The 18,937-nt window shown below is 39.0% G+C and overlaps 1 protein-coding gene and 1 pseudogene across 2 annotated transcripts in view; one reads left to right on the top strand and one right to left on the bottom strand.

The window, feature by feature from the left end:
* The window catches only part of PIGU (phosphatidylinositol glycan anchor biosynthesis class U), an 85,196-nt gene that overhangs the window by 9,758 nt on the left and 56,501 nt on the right, over positions 1-18,937 (top strand). The window contains exons 2-4 of one of the 2 annotated variants that reach the window (XM_025931763.2): positions 3,052-3,116; positions 14,942-15,001; positions 15,836-15,898. In XM_025931763.2, coding sequence (XP_025787548.1) covers positions 3,052-3,116; positions 14,942-15,001; positions 15,836-15,898 — 188 coding nt within the window. The remainder of the gene's footprint in view (positions 1-3,051; positions 3,117-14,941; positions 15,002-15,835; positions 15,899-18,937) is intronic. The other variant, XM_086702025.1, reaches the window with a different exon arrangement.
* LOC112868998 (ATP synthase peripheral stalk subunit d, mitochondrial pseudogene) lies at positions 8,285-8,711 on the bottom strand (annotated as a pseudogene).

The raw sequence follows: 18,937 nt of genomic DNA, 5'->3' as shown, positions 1-18,937 counted from the left end.
CTTCTTTTTTTTTTTTAATTTTTTTTTTCAACGTTTTTTTATTTATTTTTGGGACAGAGAGAGAGAGACAGAGCATGAACGGGGGAGGGGCAGAGAGAGAGGGAGACACAGAATCAGAAACAGGCTCCAGGCTCTGAGCCATCAGCCCAGAGCCCGACGGATGTCTTCTTTAGAGAAGTGTCTATTCATGTTTTCTGCCCATTTCTTCACTGGGTTATTTGCTTTTCGGGTGTGGAGTTTGGTGAGCTCTTTATAGATTTTGGATACTAGCCCTTTGTCCGATATGTCATTTGCAAATATCTTTTCCCATTCCGTTGGTTGCCTTTTAGTTTTGTTGGTTGTTTCCTTTGCTGTGCAGAAGCTTTTTATCTTCATAAGGTCCCAGTAATTCACTTTTGCTTTTAATTCCCTTGCCTCATTTTTTTTTTAATTTTTTTTTAACGTTTATTTTTTTATTTTTGAGACAGAGAGAGACAGAGCATGAACGGGGGAGGGGCAGAGAGAGAGGGAGACACAGAATTGGAAGCAGGCTCCAGGCTCTGAGCCATCAGCCCAGAGCCCGACGCGGGGCTCGAACTCACGCACCGTGAGATGGTGACCTGAGCTGAAGTCGGACGCTTAACCGACTGAGCCACCCAGGCGCCCCAACCTGCTTTTCATTTAAGAGTATTTCATGGCCATCTTTCTTTTAGTAAATGCATATCTGTAATGTGCTTTTTTATTTTAACTCTTAATTTTGAAATAATTTTAGATTTCAAAAAGTTGCAAAAATGGTACAGAATTCCTGTTTACCCGGTACTCAACTTCTTCTAATGTTAACATCCTTCATAACCATAGTACACTGACCTAGCCCAGAAAATTATTATTCATACAATACTAATAACTAATCTGTTATTAGAATTTTATCAATTATACCAGTAATGTCATTTTTATGGTCCAAGATTCAGTCCACAATCCCACACTGCATTCAGTTATTATGTATCCTTAGTCTCTTCCAATCTGGGACACTTCCTCAGTCTTAACTTTTTTTAAGTTTATTTATTTATTTTGAGAGAGAGAGGGAGACAGAGAATCCCAAGCAGGCTCTGAGCTGTCAGTGCAGAGCCAGAGCCTGACATGGGGCTCAAATCTCATGAACCATGAGATCATGACCTGAGCCGAAATCAAGAGTCAGATGCTTAGCTGACTGAGCCCCCAGGGCACCCCTCAGTCTTAACATTTTTGAAGTGCACTGGCCGGCTATTTTGTCTCTCAATTTGGGTTTTCCTGATGTTTTCTCATGATTAGATTGAAATTATGCTTTTTTGGCCAGGGTACCACATTTTTGGCAAGGGTACCACATTTTTGGCATAAGGACTACAGAAGTGTTTATCCCCATCTCAGTGAATCATTTCAGGAGGTACTTGATGTTGATAGTGTGAACTGTCCAACGTTATTACTGGTGATGTTAACTTTGGTCACACGATTAAGGTAGTGAGTGCCAAGTTTGTCCATATGAAATTATTTCCCCCCTTGCAAATATGGCTTCTCATCATATTTTTTCTCCCTGATTTTAGTATCCCTTGATGATCTTGCCTTTCACAATTATTACTGTGAGGTCTCCCAAATGGTGATTTTCTATTTCCATCTTTCCTTCTACATTTGATACTTATAGTTCTCTGTAAGGAAGAGCTTTCTTTGCTCATCCACTTCTTTATATTCATTTATATCATAGTATGATTTTTAACTATGAAATATTTCTATGTATCTATCCACACATCCACATATATACATATCATAATTTATTTAGATAAATCTCTATTAATGGACATTGAGATGATGATTATTATTTTAATATTTATTTATTTTTGAGAGAGAGACAGAGTGAGAGTGGAGAGGGGCAGAGAGAGAGGGAGACACAGAATCCAAAGCAGGCTCCAGGCTCTGAGCTGTCAGCACAGGGCCCGAGGTGGGCCGGGCTCGAACTCACTAACAGCAAGATCATGACCTGAGCCAAAGTCAGATGCTTAACCAGTTGAGCCACCCAGGCACCCCTGGGATTATTTTTTTAAGTTTATTTATTTTGAGAAAGAGAGCTGATGCACAAGTGGGGGAGGGGCAGAGAGAGATTGAGAGAGAGAGAGAGAGAGAGAGAGAGAGAACAGAGAGGATCCCAAGCAGGCTCTCCACTGTTAGCACGGAGCTGGATGTGGGGCTGGTCATGACCTGAGCCAAAGTTGGACGCTTAACTGACTGAGCTACCCAGGCGTCCCAAGGAATTATTTTTATTTTTTTAATGCTCTGAGCACCATAATGAACATACAGTTATTTCCCTAAGATAAATTGCCCTAAGAACAATCATTTCAGTGTCAAAAGTACTTAAAAAGTACATATTTGGGGCGCCTGGGTGGCGCAGTCGGTTAAGCATCCGACTTCAGCCAGGTCATGATCTTGCGGTCCGTGGGTTCGAGCCCCGCGTCGGGCTCTGGGCTGATGGCTCAGAGCCTGGAGCCTGTTTCCGATTCTGTGTCTCCCTCTCTCTCTGCCCCTCCCCCGTTCATGCTCTGTCTCTCTCTGTCCCAAAAATAAATAAACGTTGAAAAAAAAAATTAAAAAAAAAAAGTACATATTTCCCTGTAGAAAATTTAATACAAATGTCACTCAAGCAACATATGAAAGTGCCCATTTCCCCACACTAGGGACAACATTTCTCAACTTCTAATATGTTGTCTTATTATTTTGGGGAATGTGGCAAAATATACATAAAGGAAACACTTTTTAGAGTGGGTGGAAATTACAGTGAGATCAAAGAAAGCTCATAGTTTAACAAAATTTTCTCCTGAGAGCTGCCCCACAGTGAAAATAGATGCTCTGTATGGAAAAAAGTTTCATGTCATCTGAAATGTTCAAATCAAGATTTAAAGCCACTTGCTGGGATTGAGGTAAAGGGGGTTGGACAAACTGTGAGGCCCTTCTTGTCCCTGGGAGTATCTAATACGTTGGTCTCTGGCCATCTGCATATGTCTCTGAACTTGGATGAAGTGAAGTGAACTTGGATGTCTTACTTTTCAGTGGTTGAAGGCCTTTCACTGTTGGACTTGGGAGTGTCTCCGTATTCTGGAGCAGTATTTCATGAAGTAAGTGTTCTTGTTTTCTTTTCTGGGTATTAAGAGTAGTTTATAGTCACAAATACCAAAGCCTAACCTCCATTTTGTACAAACATTTGAAAACATCTATTTTTGAAAATCATATTTAGAAACAGACCTTTTTTAGATGTCCTCTGCATAAGAAGGAGGTTTCACAATTGCAGTGGAAATGATCCAGATCAAGATTGTGATTTGCGGAAGCAGATGAGACTTCTGTAGAAGTTACCATTTTTATTGGCAAATAAATCGTAAACAGTTCCCAGTGCACAAATAAGTTGTATGCTAATTGGCCTGTAATTGGTTCTTTGGAACATGCTTTTCCATGAAAACTGTGTTAGCAATGCTGGTTTCTTAGAAAGTCACAAAAGCCTGTTTAACCCATAAAATTAGTTCTTAAGAATGCTAAAGTCATTGTTGGGTCACCATCATCTCTTGCGTGGGCTCCTGCAACAGCTTCCTGACGAGTCTTGCTCCATTCGGTCTTGCTCCTTTACTTTTAATTCTGCAGTCAGAGTCATCTTTATGAAATGTGAATCTGATTTTGTCAGCTCACCACTGAACTCAGGATAAAATCCAAACACCTTAGGGAGTATACAAAGCCCTGTGGGCCCTGCTTACCACATTAACCACATTTCTTTCCACTCTCACCTCCCCATTATTATTGGTTACATCGTTTTAAAGTACAAGTCTTCTAATTTGAAATTTTAACCCCTCAGTTTTACAGTTGTATCCTTCATACATACTTTGAGAACAAATTTGTTTGTTTGTTTGTTTGTTTGTTTGTTTTTTCTGTCTAGTATTTTGAAAGCATTCAGCTTGGTTCTCATGGAAATAACAACAGGCTTTTGCATTCATATTAGTTAGCTTGTATTACTGTCTAATTGAGCCACAATAATAAGAGCAGCTAGCAGAAACAGGGACAATTTAAGACTCTTAATAAGCACACAATTCAGTTATTGGGAACAGATATGTGTGGGCATATAAAAGCATAGCCCACTAGCCACAAGGGCCCAGTGTGGAGGAGGCCTTGGGCAGTATGTTTTCTAGACAGAATAGGAACTCCCTGAGAGAGTTCTCACATACATTCATAATGCTCCAGCACTGTATTCTCTCTTACCTGTGTTTCTTTGCTCATGCTCTTGTCTCCTTATGGAAGGCTATTCTTCCCTCTTTTTGTGATTAGCTTTACTATTTAGGTATTAGCTTAGAGTTTACCTCCTTCTAGAAACCGTTCTTCCTGAACATCTTCCAAAGCATCTTGTGCTTATACTTTTAATGGCTCATATCATACTCTTGAAATTGCCTCTGTACTTGTTTTACCTAGTATGCTATACGTTCCTCAGAACAGGTACTGGCACCTTTTCATTAAGTATTCCTAGTCCCTAGTCCTGTATCTACAGATGTATTCCAATCCCTCCCTTCCTTCTGTCTTTTAATAAAGATTTGTTAAGTACATACCAAATGCCAGCTACCCTGGTAGGTGTTAGGGATACAAAACAAGACACGGTCCTTGGCCTCATGGTACTTATTTCTGAGAGCACAAAGAAAAAAAAAGTTAGTAAAAAGAAAACAGATTTCAGAGCAAAGAATATTACCAGAAGTAAAGAAGTTTATTGCATAATGATAAGGGGGTCAATTCTCAAGAGAACATAACAATCCTAATGTGTATGCACCTAATAACAGAGTTTCAAAATACATGGAAACTGACAGAACTGCAAGGAGAAATAGACAAATCCACAATTATAGTCAGAGGTTTCAATATCCTTCTCTCAGGGATTCATAGGACAAGCAGACAAAATCAACAAGGCTGTAGAAGCCTTGAATAGCATGTCAACCAACTTGACCTCATTGACATTTATAGAACATTCTGTCCAACAACAGCAAAACACATAATCTTTTCAAGTGTACATGGAACATCTGCAAGATAGACCATATTCTGGGTCATAAAACAAGGCTTAATGAATTTAAAAGGATTGAAGTCATAGAAAGTATATTCTTTGACCACAATAGAATTAAATAAAAAACTAATACCAGAAAGATGTCTGGAAAGTCCCCAAATATTTGGAAACTAAGTATTCTCCTCAATAACCCATGGATCAAAGAAGAAATCAGAAGGGAAATTAGAAAGTATTTGAACTGAATGAAAATGAAAGCACAACCTATTGAAATATGTGGGATGTCAGTAAGCAGTACTCGGGGGAAATATATAGTGCTAAATGCCTATATTGGAAAAGAAGAAAGGTCTCAAACTGATGACCTCTGTTTTTACCTTAAGAAACTAGGAAAAGATGGGCACAAAAACAGACAGATCAATGGAATAGAATAGAGAACCCAGAAATGGACCCACAAACGTATGGCCAACTAATCTCTGACAAAGCAGGAAAGAATATCCAGTGGAATAAAGACAGTCTCTTCAGCAAGTGGTGCTGGGAAAACTGGACAGCGACATGCAGAAGAATGAACCTGGACTACTTTCTTACACCATACACAAAAATAAACTCAAAATGGATGAAAGACCTAAACGTAAGACAAGAAACCGTCAAAATCCTCGAGGAGAAAGCAGGCAACAACCTCTTTGACCTTGGCCACAGCAACTTCTTACTCAACGTGTCTCTGGAGTCAAGGGAAACAAAAGCAAAAATGAACTACTGGGACCTCATCAAAATAAAAAGCTTCTGCACAGCTCAGGAAACAATCAGCAAAACTAAAAGGCAACTGACAGAATGGGAGAAGATATTTGCAAATGACATATCAGATAAAAGGTTAGAAAACCTAGAAAGAACTTATCAAATTCAACACCCAAAAAAACAAATAATCCAGTGAAGAAATGGGCAAAAGACATGAATAGACACTTCTCCAAAGAAGACATCCAAATGGCCAACCGACACATGGAAAAATGCTCAACATCACTCATCATCAGGGAAATACAAATCAAAACCACCATGAGATACCACCTTACACCTGTTAGAATGGCTAACATTAACAACTCAGGCAACAACAGATGTTGGCGAGGATGCAGAGAAAGAGGATCTCTTTTGCATTGTTCGTGGGACTGCAAACTGGTGCAGCCACTCTGGAAAATAGTATGGAGGTTCCTCAAAAGACTAAAAATAGAACTACCCTATGACCCAGCAATTGCACTACTAGGTATTTATCCAAAGGATATAGGTATGCTGTTTCGAAGGGGCACATGCACCCCGATGTTTATAGCAGCACTATCAACAATAGCCAAAGTATGGAAAGAGCCCAAATGTCCATCGATGGATGAATGGATAAAGAAGATGTGGTGTATATATACAATGGAGTATTACTCAGCAATCAAACAGAATGAAATCTTGCCATTTACAACTGCGTGGATGGAACTAAAGGGTATTATGCTAAGTGAAATTAGTCGGAGAAAGACAAATATCATATGACTTCACATATGATGACTTTAAGACACAGAACAGATGAACACAAGGGAAGGGAAGCAAAAATAATATAAAAACAGGGAGGGGGACAAAACATAAGAGACTCATAAATATGGAGAACAAACAGGGTTACTGGAGGGGGTGTGGGAGGGGGGATGGACTAAATGGGTAAGGGGCATTAAGGAGTCTACTCCTGAAATCATTGTTACATTATATGCTAACTAATTTGGATATAAATTTTAAAAATGACATTAAAATAAAAAAATAAAATTGCCTTGTTCTTTAAAAAAATAAATTAGGAAAAGAAGATAAATTAACCTCAAAGTAAGCAGAATAAAAGAAATAAGATCTAAGTGAAAACAAATGAAACAGGAAAACAATATTGAAAATCACTGAAACAAAGTTGGTTCTTTGGGATGAACAGTCAAATTGATAAACTTTTGGGAATTGGGATATATTCAATATCTTGGTTGTGGTAATGGTTTCATGGGTGTATACATAGGCCAAAACTTATCAAATTGTATACTTTAGGGGCTCCTGGGTGGCTCAGTTGGTTAAATGTCTGACTTCAGCTCAGGTCATGATCTCATGGTTTGTGAGTTTGAGCCCCATGTCGGGCTCTGCACTGTCAGCACAGAGCTCACTTCATGTCCTCTGTCTCCCTCTCTCTCTGCTCCTCCCCTGCTCACATTCTCTGTCTCTCAAAACATAAATAAACATTAAAAAAGTATACTTTAAATATATATAGTTTATTTTATACTAATTATATTTCCATAAAACTAAAGTTAAAAAAAAAGTGAGATTTCAGTTAAATGGTAAGTAAGTACATGTAGAAAAATAAAACTGGGTACAGGGATAAAGAGTGACAGTCAGGGCTGCCTGGGTGGCTCAGTTGGTTAAGTGTCTGACTCTTGGTTTCAGCTCAGTTCATGATGTCATGGTTCATGAGCTCAAGCTCCACATCAGGCTCCATGCTGACACAATAGAAACTGTTTGGGATTCTCTCTCTCCCTCTCTCTCTGCCCCTCCCCTGCACTCACTCCTTCAAAATAAACTTAATAAAAAAAAGAGTGACAGTTGGGGTGCCTGGGTGGCTAAGTCAGTCAAGTGTCTGACTTGGGCTTAGGTCATCATCTTGTGGTTTGTGGGTTCAAGCCCTGCGTTGGGCTCTTTGCTGACAGCTCAGAACCTGGAGTCTACTTCGGATTTTGTGTCTCCCTCTCTCTCTCTGCCCCTTCCCTGTTCACACTCAGTCTCTCTCTGTCTCTCAAAAATAAATGTTAAAAAAAAGAGAGTGAAAGTCATGTATGTGTCACTGTTTTAGATAGTGTGTTCAGGGAAGGCACTCTGAAAAAGTGAAATTTGAGTAAGAGATCTAAATGAAGCCAGCATATCATAGCGTCTATGATGGCCCTGATTTGGGAATGCACTTGGCATTTGTGAGTGGAAAAAGAAGGCAAGTGTTAAGGCAGAATGAACAAAGAGGAGAATAATAAAGACAAATTATGCAAAGTTAGGAGTCAGATTATGTAGCACTTTTTATACACATGGTTAGGAGTTTGGTTCTTTTCTCTCTCTCTCTCTCTCTCTCTCTCTCTCTCTCTCTCTCTGTCTCTCCCTCTGTCTCTCTCTCTCTCTACCTACCTACCTATCTTTAGTGTTATTATTTTTTTTAGTGTAATTATTTTAATGTCCAAAATTTATAATATGAAGACCAGAGCTTCCTCCTAGACTCAAATTTATAAATTCTTATAAATTGAGATACTTCTTATCTAATGTGGTTTCTAGGAAGAATTCATTCAAGTCCTCAGTGGTCATTTGCTCAAATGGAATTATGTTCTTCATCTTCTCTAGCTCTCTCGTATTCCTCAATCCTGGCCTTGGAGAGAGGTAAAAACTCAGCACAACTTTTTACATCTTTTTTCATAGCATCCTGGCATACGAGCCTTCAGGGCATTAAACTTCTCAAAGTCATTTGCCAAGTCAGCCTTTACCACATTGGCCTTGTATAAGCCCAGTTGATAGCGGGTAGATTCTTAGGTAGAGTAGCCAGTGTGGTTATAAGGGTCTCATTCCAAGATTTTAGGGAATTAACAGTGGTCTTTTGGTCTCAGGGTATGATCTTTCCAAGGGCTACTCAGTAAATGCCTATTAGAGAAAGTTTTTGCCCAGCCATCTTGAGATCCTTCACTAATCTTGGTGGACCACGGTAGCAACTAGATTTTGTTTTTACTATGCTGGGAAGACATGGAGACTTTTAAGCCAGGAGAGGAGTGATCATATTTATTTTACATTTGATAAATATTGCTGTAGATACTGTAAGGGGAATTGACTCTAGGGACAAGAGGTGAAGCAGGAAAATGATTAGGAAGGATGCCTATGCATTAGTCTAAGCAGGATGATGGTGGCTTGGGACTAGTGTAGTAACAATGAAGATAGTGAAACGTGATTAGATTCTTTAAAAAAGTAATTAAATTCTGGTTATACTTTTAGAAGTAGACTTGTTAATAGATTAGATATGAGATACGAAGGCAAGAGAAGATTCAAGGATATGATTCAAGAAGAGCAGGTTTTTTGTCCTGAGCAACTGAATAACTGAGGTTATTTAATGAGATGAGGCATACTGAGGGAGGAGCAGTTTTTAGGAGGGTAAGAAGTAAGAGTTCAGATTTCACCATATTAAGTTTGAAGACATCCAAATGACAATGGTAAGGCAACAGGCTATACAAATGTGAAACTCAAGAAGAGAGGTTCTGACTGGAGGTTTAAAATTGGGATCTGTCAGCCTATAGATGATATTTGAAAACATGGGACTTGGAAACCAATTTGACAATAAATTTCATATTACAAAAGAAACTAACAACTGAAAAAACAAACATGGGACTTGATGTAATCACCTAGTGTGATAGCCAGGCTCCATGATGGCCCCCAAAGATTTCTACCTCTGGTATTCACACTTGTGGTCCTCTCCCATATCATACCAGAGTTGGCTTGTATGACTGAAAAAAAAATATGCAGAAATAATGGTATGTCACTTCATAAATTAGTTATAAAAGACACTGTGGCTTACATCTTGGACTTTCTCTTGAAAAGATAGACAATAGGCAATCTTGTTAAGGAATTTGCTCTAAAGGAGGGCAGAGAAATGGTATGGCAGATATCTGCTGAAGGCAGATATCTCATGAAGTTTTTTTTTTTTTTTTTTTTTTTTTTTTTTTTTAAATTTTTTTTTTCCAACGTTTATTCATTTTTGGGACAGAGAGAGACAGAGCATGAATGGGGGAGGGGCAGAGAGAGAGGGAGACACAGAATCGGAAACAGGCTCCAGGCTCTGAGCCATCAGCTCAGAGCCCGACGCGGGGCTCGAACTCACGGACCGCGAGATCGTGACCTGGCTGAAGTCGGACGCTTAGCCGACTGCGCCACCCAGGCGCCCCTCATGAAGTTTTAAATATGAGAATCTGCCCTATATTTATTGTGGCACTGTTTACAATGGCCAAGATGTGGAAGCACGCGTGCATGCATGCGCGCGTGCACACACACACACACACACACACACACATTGGAATATTATTTAGCCATAAAAAAGAATGGGATCTTGGCATTTGCAGCAACACGGATGGACCTAGAGGGTATTGTGCTAAGTGAAATAAGTCAGACAAAGACAAATACCATATGATTTCACTTACATGTGGAGTCTAAAAAACCGAAACAAATGAATAAACTAACAAAAAGCAGAAACAGACCCATAAATATAGAGAACAAACTGATGGTTGCCAGAGTGGAGTGGAGTGAGGTGGGGGAGATGGGCAAAATGGGTGAAGAGGAGTGATATAGGCTTTCAATTATGGAATAAAAGGGACAGCATAGGGAAAGTAGTCAGAGGTATCATAATAGCATTGTATGGTGACAGATGATAGCCACACTTGTGGGGTGCATAACATAATATATAAACGTGTTGAATCACCATGTTGTACACCTGAAACTAATGTAGCACTGTGTGTCAACTATACTTCAGTGAAAAAAAAAAAACATGTGGCTCAGTCAGTAGAGCATGTGACTCTTAATCTCAGGGTTGGGAGTTCAAGCCCCACATAGGGTGTAGAATCTGTTTTAACAAACATGTAAAAACTCTCAAAACTTACTAAAATAAAATAATAAAATAGCAACAAAAAATTGAGAATCTGTGTATATAGTTGCTGATGGGAATAATCCTGTGGATAGAGAAGTTGGTGATGTAGGGAAGAGAATAATTGAATGAGCATTGTCTTTGAGGAGGCAGGAAGGAATGAGATGCAGTTCATAAGGGGAGAATTTGACTTTAGGTAAGAAGAAAGTAAGTTCATCTGTTGTTAATAAGAGAGAATATAGGTATAGATAAAGGATGTTGGTCAGTGGGTAGTGGGAAAATAAGGTGGTTCTCATTTAATTGTTTCTTTTCTCAGTGAAATAAGAAATGAAGTTGTCAGATGACAGTGAGGAGTGGGGAGGGAAGTTGGAGGTTGAGGACAGGGGAAGATGTGAAACAGTCCTGTCAGAAAGAATATGTCAAATGAATGAATGGAAGAGCTGTATCTAGCCATTTAACCATTATTTAAAATGTTTCTCTGGGAAAATGCGTTCTTAGCTATAGTGAGGGAGTCTAGAACATATTCTTACTCCTTACTGGGGTGTGTGTGTGTGTGTGTGTGTGTGTGTGTGTGTGTGTGTAAGTAAAAGGGGATAATGGTATGAGATAGTAATTTCCTGCTATTAGAAGCCATGTTAACTCTCTATACTTGTGTAAGATAACTTCTTGGGGACTGAACAGTTGCTTCCCCCAAACGTAGTGGGGATGACCTCAAACTCGGAGTCCCTTGCTCCTCTTTCCTGAATATGGGTTAATTTGCTTATAAGCTCAGTGTTCTTAAATCAAGAGCTACCTGTGTTTCAATATAGTTTCTTTAAATAATAAAGCATAGGGGCGCCTGGGTGGCGCAGTCGGTTAAGCGTCCGACTTCAGCCAGGTCACGATCTCGCGATCCGTGGGTTCGAGCCCCGCGTCGGGCTCTGGGCTGATGGCTCAGAGCCTGGAGCCTGTTTCCGATTCTGTGTCTCCCTCTCTCTCTGACCCTCCCCCGTTCATGCTCTGTCTCTCTCTGTCCCCAAAATAAATAAAAAACGTTGAAAAAAAATTAAAAAAAAAAATAATAAAGCATAAAGAAATAAAATTAAGGGTGCCTGGGTAGCTTAGTCGGTTGAGCATCCAACTTGATTTTGGCTCAGGTCATGATCCCAGGGTCATGGGGTTGAGCCTGCATTGGGCTCTGTGCTGAGTGTGGAGCCTGTTTAAGATTCTCTCTCTCTCTCTCAATCTCTCTCTCTCTCTCTCTCTCACTCTCTCACTGCCCCTCTGCCCTTCTCCCCCACTTGTGCTCTCTCTCTCTCCGAAATAAAAGAAAAAGAAAAAAATTATATCAAGCCAAGTGAAAAGAGTACTTTGGAAGAGAAAGTTCATCATTCCTTTGCCTTTAATTTTTTTTAATCTTCAGCTGATTTTACCATCTAGTTCTTAGGGAAAAGTAAGAATATGTTAAAGGGGAGAAGAAAAATCTGCACAGGAGAGAAAAAAGAGAATTGTGGCAACCACATTAGATTTTATGACTACCTTCAACAAATGTTTCTGTTTTGTGTTTAGCCAAGTAATGATCATAAAATTGTGAGTTCATTCAAAATTTACCCTACCCTGACCGGGAATGGTTACTCACATGGAAATGTAGCATGAAGACAAATTATATTCAGTGTATACTTCTCTATAATAATATGATATACAGTTAAACTACCGTGGACATGTTAGTTCATTATGGAAACCAGCCCATTTGCTGATAGGCTTTTTGAGAACTATTTGTTCTGTCATTTCTGAGACCTACTTAGTGCCACTCTAAACTATCTAAAGCATCAAAGCACTTTGAAAGCAGGCTATTGGTAATATAAATATCAAGTTACTACTTCTTACTGACAAAGATAAATGCAAAAAAGAATCCATTAGTAGATAGTTGTAAAACATTTAGTTCTTTTAGAACTTTGGAAGGCAAAGTTGATGCCCTTGTTTTCAAAAGGAGGTAAAAAGTTGATCTCAGGTAGCTAACATATTGAGGTTTACTGTATGTTAGGCACTGTGCTAAGTAAGCATTTGTGCCCATTACCACTTACTCCTCCCAAGACCTGTGAAAGGTCACTATTCTTCTTCTTTTTTTTTTTTTATGTTTATTTTTGAGAGAGAAAGAGAGACCGAGTGTGAGCAGCGAGAGAGACACAGAATCCAAAGCAGGCTCCAGGCTCTGAGCTGTTAGCACAGAGCCCGACGTGGGCCCCAAACCCACAAACTGCAAGATCATGACCTGAGCCAAAGTTGGACACTTAACCGTCTGAGCCACCCAGGCACCCCGAAAATAGGTGGCTATTCTTATTTTATAGCTAAGGAAACTAAGGCTTGGAAGGGAAAAGTACACAGGTGGAACCTGGATTTAAACCTGAGTTTGACCCCAAAGCCTTGTTCTTTCTACTACATTAGCTAAAAAGCATGTTAGTGACCTTTGCAATATTACAGGATATATTTTTGCAAGTGATTGGGAGTTGGAAAGAGGTGCTCCTGAGTCACCAGCAAAAACTCACTAAAACCAAGTCATGCACTATCTTTCTGGTTCTGGCGGATTGGTGAACTGGCTTATAGTAGCAGATCAACCCTCCTGCCAAGAAAAACTAGGAAAGGAGGATGAATAGAAAAAAAATATCTATTTGATGGTATTGGAAAGTATCAAGATAGCCAGGATTATTGAGGGGCTGAGATCCCAGAGAGGAAAATACAAAATGTGAGACTGACAGTCTGAGCTGCTTTCTCTTTGATGTATTTATCAATTTGTAAGTGGCATAGGCTGAGGTTAGAGAAAGAGAACAGAAATTGGCTGTTAAGAGGCTAAGGAGCTAAGTAGAGCTATTGGAAGTCTCACAGTGCTGGAGAAATAACAAAATCAAATGCATGGCCAACCAAGGTTGCAGGGCTCTGGTAAACATCTTCGCTTCCAATTGGGTCCTCCGAAGGACTACACTGAAGGAAGGAATAAGGGTAAATGACATATAGATATTACAAAAAAATAAATCAAAGGGGCACCTGGGTGGCTCAATCCATTAAGCATCCGACTCCTGTTTTCGGCTTGGGCTATGATCCCAGGGTTGTGGGATTGAGCCCTGCATAGGGTTCCACGCTGAGAGTGGAGCCTCCCTCTGCCCCTTTTTCCCAGTTGTGCACTCTTTCTCTCTCTCTCTCACTCTCTCACACAGACACACACACACAGACACACACACACACACACACACACACACACACACAGATCTAGCTTAATTAGCTAAACTAATTAGTTTAAGGTGATGCTATTCTAATTGCTTGCCAGAAATTTAAAGAAATCTTTTCTGGAAGAAAATAGCCTTGTCCAGAACCTCTAAAATTTTTCATATCTATAATGTCCATCATTCAACCAAAAGTTACCAAGCATAATAAAAGAGAAAAAAAAATAGACACTACGGATTCACAGGTGATTCAGATATTGGAGCTGTCAAACTTAGACTGTAAGATAACTGTGGTCAGTGATTAATATGCACAAAAAATAAGTGACGAGGCAGAGAATTTCTCCAGGGAACTGGAATATATAATAATGAATCAAATGGAAATTCTAGAACTGGAAAACATAATAGCAAATTAAGAATGTAATAGGCACAGTTAACAGCCAATTACATAAAGCTAAAGAGAAGACTCATGGGGCACCTGACTGGCTCAGTCAGTAAAGCATGTGACTCTTGATCTTAGGGTTGTGTGTTCCAGCCCCACATTGGGTGTAGAGTTTACTTGAAAAATAAATAAAATCTTGGGACATTTGGGTGGCTCAGTCGGTTAGGTGTCCGACTCTTGATTTCGGCTCACGTCATGATCTCACTGTTCATGAGTTCGAGGCCTGCTTGGGATTCTCTGTCTCCCTCTCTCTCTGCCCTTCCCCCATGCATGCATGCTTACTCTTGCTCTCTCAAAAATAAATAAACAAAAAAATAAATAAATAAATCTTTGAGAAAAAAAGAGAGAGGACTCATGATCTGGAAGATAGGTCTGTAGAAAATATCTAGACTAAAGCTTGGAGAGAAAAGGATAGAAAACAGAAAAAAAAAGAGAGATCTATGAGATATAAAACATCTCAGAAGACAGAAGAAGGGAAAACATTTCCCAGCTTATTTTATGAGTTCAGCAATCTTGGTCCACTATGGAGTTCCCCTTGGCTATTCTGTATGCCTTAGAATTAAAGTTTACCTCATACCTTTACTACTCTTGAAACTGATAATAGTAAGATTTAAGTTAATTTGTTTGTTTTTCTCCTACAGACTCCATTAATAATATACCTCTTTCATTTCCTGATTGACTATGCTGAATTGGTATTTATGGTAAGTAACCTTCCACATGAAATCAACACGTATCTATCTTTATAGTCTTTTATCTTTTAGGAACTTAGGAGTTGCTCAGAGTGTGAAAGCACACAGAGTGTGAAAGCAAAAACCTATCCTTAATTGAATTCAAGGAACTGTGATATATTATGGAAGTATGGGGAGTAGTCTCTGACATCTGACCAGTTCTAATTCCTTATACTTTTAAAATTTGGTTTCTGGACTATGTAGTCTCAAACTTTCTAGTGCCAAAATTCTATGATTGGCTTTAATTGTAGTGCCAGTGTAGAGGGCATCCTGAAGTTCCTAAGCATTCTGCCAAAAGGTTCCGTGCAGTGGACATAGGCCTGATGAGACTCTTAGGAGCAATAACCTTCAAAGTTGAGATGACAGGGCTGTTTTGAGAGATAGTCATTTGAAACACTTGCCTAATGTAGAGTTGAAAATCTGGGTCAAATAGGAGATCCACTGAGGTCTTCCTTAATAATTATAATGGCTGCTGTTTATTGAGGACTTATTTAGTGCTGGGCACTTGACATACATCAGGCCTGCAAAGTATTGGGTATTATTCCTACTTTATAGAAAACTTAAGTAACTTGCAATTAAAGAACAGATGTGGTACACCAGGCTAACATAAGCCTTGATGGGTCCTTATCCTCAAGGTTTTCCAGTCAAATCTCCCTGAAAGGCTTTATCTTTGGGTAGTTAAAGTGAGGCTTGAGGTTCTGCCTGACTGGACAAATTCATTACCAAATAGCCCACCACCATCCAAAACCTCTAGGCCCTGGCAGCATTTCCTCACTCTTATACTATTGTTTCTCTTTCTTTTGACAGGTAACTGATGCACTCACTGCCATTGCCCTGTATTTTGCAATCCAAGACTTCAATAAAGTTGTGGTAAGTAGTCAGTGGGTGAGACAAAACTGGTGGAATTTTTTGGTAGCCTTCTGGTCTCTGTTATTACAAAAAAATCAAAGGTCATGTACTTAAGGATCCAACTGTTTAAAAATACTAAGAAATAGGAATGAAGCTTCTGGCCTGTTAAGCCAGCTCTGCAATGGCCAAACTAAACCAACAAGACAGCTTCACTAATAGATACAGAAAGGTCAGTTTAATCTCTGTAGCTTAATATCCATTCACCTGTGCAACTTTAGACTTTCTGGAGCAGAGTTGAACTACAATTATAGTAATGAGGACCCTTAATAATCTTCCTTTCATGAGTATAGCTTTTAACTCACTGTGTTATGCCTATCTGAGGTAAAATTGGATTCCCAGTGTAGTTTCTGTTTCTCTACAGAGAACAATCTTACTTGGAAAATTTGGCATGTAGTAAATGCCTGTAGAAAGTTTTTTTTTTTTTTTTTTTTTTTTTAAATCAGGTGTAATCTTTTCTTTTTTTTTTTTTAAGTTTATTTATTTATTTTGAGAGATAGTGAGCAAGCAGGGGAGTGGCAGAGAGAGAAGGAGAGAGAGAGAGAATTCCAAGCAGGCTCCATGCTGCCGGTGCGGAGCCCGACATGGGGCTCGAATCTACAAACTGTGAGATCATAACCTGAGCTGAAATCAAGAGTCAGACATTTAACTGACTGAGCCACCCAGGTGCCCCCTTTTTTAAAATTATTTTTGAGAGAGAAAGAGAGAAAGCACGTGAACAGGGAAGGGGGAGGGAAAGAGAGAGAGAGGGAGAGAGGATCCGAAGTGGGCTCTGTGCTGACAGCAGAGAGCCCGATGTGGAGGCTTGAATTCATGAACTGTGAGATCATGACCTGGGCCGAAGCCAGGCACTTAACCCACTGAGCCACCCGGCGTCCCGCCTGTAGAAAGTATTGATGAAGTATTGATGTAAACTTTAGTCTTAATCTGTATGTAATAGCCAAAGGGAGTGATATATCGTGACCATTTTCATTTTCCTGGGTTCTGAGAGAGTTAACAGATTTACCATGTGTACTATCCATGTAGTTATTTTAAAAATTGGCTGCAGTCCTCCTTGACTGGCTGGGAGCCACTGAGATTAACTGGGGAGAGAGAAGGCTGCATCCCACTGGTGTTGTCTGTGGTTTATTTTCACGTCTGTTACCAAGTAATAGAACCAGAAGTAGCAGTCTGCCTTTCTGTGGCACTGGTCATTAGTAACAAAGCTAGTGAATTCTACAATTATGGACCTCAAAGAGATTTACAAAATATCTGGATTGGGAGTTCTTAAATTGGGGTCCGTTTATAGGCTTAATAGTCCTATAAGACCAGAGAGTGTACATCTTAAACCACTGGAGCATTTGGGACATAAACAAACCTGAGGGCATTATGCTAAGTAAAATAAGTCGACAAAGACAAATCTTGTATGACCTTATTTATATGTGGAATCTAAAAAAGTAAAACTGGGAAGCCTGATTGGCTTAGGCAGTAGAACATGTGACTCTTGATCTCAAAGTCGTGAGTTCAAGCTCCACATTGGGCATAGAGCTTACTTTAAATAAACAAATAAATAAAAAGTCAAACTCCTAGAAACAGAGTAGATTGGTGGTTGACAGGGGGTGGGTTTGGAGATAGGGGAAATGGGAGGGTATTGGTCAAAGGGTACAAACTTTGGTTGTAAGATGAGTAAGTTCTGGAGATCTAATGTATAGCATGGTGACTATAGTTAACAATATTATATACTTGAAAGTTGCTAAAGGAGTATATCCTAAATGCTCTTACCACACACACACACACACACACACACACACACACACACACAGGAATTATGTGAGGTGATGGGTGTGTTAACTAACCTTATTGCGGTAATCATTTTACAATATGTACATGTATTAAATCTTATTGTACATTTAAACTTACACAATATCATACGTCAGTTGTATTTCAGTAGGATTGGAAAAGAAAAGAAAATTTTAGGGACTGAGGTGAAATGCTTCAACAGGATTCCTTTGAGGGCTAGAGATGAAATAATTGGGTGTGAAATTCATAAGCTGAGGAATGCAGAGATAAATTAGCAGTGGTTATTTTCTTCCCCAAGATAGATTGTGTATGTAGACCATAGTCTTTGTTCTTTGAAGTTATATGCTAAAATATTTAGGGGTGAAATGTCATGATATCCACAGCTTACTTTCAAATAGTTCAGAAAAAGAATTTGCATGTTTGCGTATGTATGTGTAGAGATAAAGGAAATGTGGCAAAATGTTAACAGTTAGTGGATCTAGGTGTTTTATTTATAAACTTTTCTATAGTTTATAAATTTTCAATAAAAAACACTGGGGAAAAAGTAGATCTGTGTCTGTACCCACCAGTGTATGTGTATACACGTGCATGTGCGCGCACACACACACACACACACACACACACATACACATACATATACACAGTATAGATGTGATATATGTGAATATCCAAGGGAGGGTTGGTAGCTTTCATTTAAGAACACGGCTAGATCTTTTCAACCAAAATGTAAAACTGAAATATGTTTTAGTGAAAGTTGATTAGAGATGCCAACATTATATGTACTCCTTTTTTTGCTGTTCAACTGTCATAAACATACCACGCATACACCCTAATTAAAACCATTTTTTAATGGTGAGAGAAGCTTAAGGGTAAGTAATGAAGCTAGGTTTCATTTAATTTCCTAACAAAGTTAGACGTCAGTGTCAGTAGAAGAGATCCCTTTAATTCAGAGCAATAATAATTTTAATTCATTTGTTTATTATTTGAGTTTATATGGAAACATACAGAGAATTTTTTTCTTTATGTGATTTAAAGAGGTTGAGAGAAAACCAAATGAGCTGTTGTTGATACCCTGTTTTTTTTTTTTTTTAGTGATTGTACCCATTTATTACTTTCCCTTAGTAACAAAGGTCACATAAAATAGCCACAGACAATTATTTTTGTCCTCTTTCTTTTGATTGTCAGATCTGTCAAACAGAGGATAAAGTAATCTTTGAGAATTAC

The sequence above is a fragment of the Puma concolor genome, chromosome A3 (assembly GCF_028749965.1).
Source record: "Puma concolor isolate L17-30 chromosome A3, mPumCon1.1.hap2, whole genome shotgun sequence".
Lineage (NCBI taxonomy): Eukaryota > Metazoa > Chordata > Mammalia > Carnivora > Felidae > Puma > Puma concolor.
This window is presented reverse-complemented; position numbering and strand designations above follow the sequence as displayed.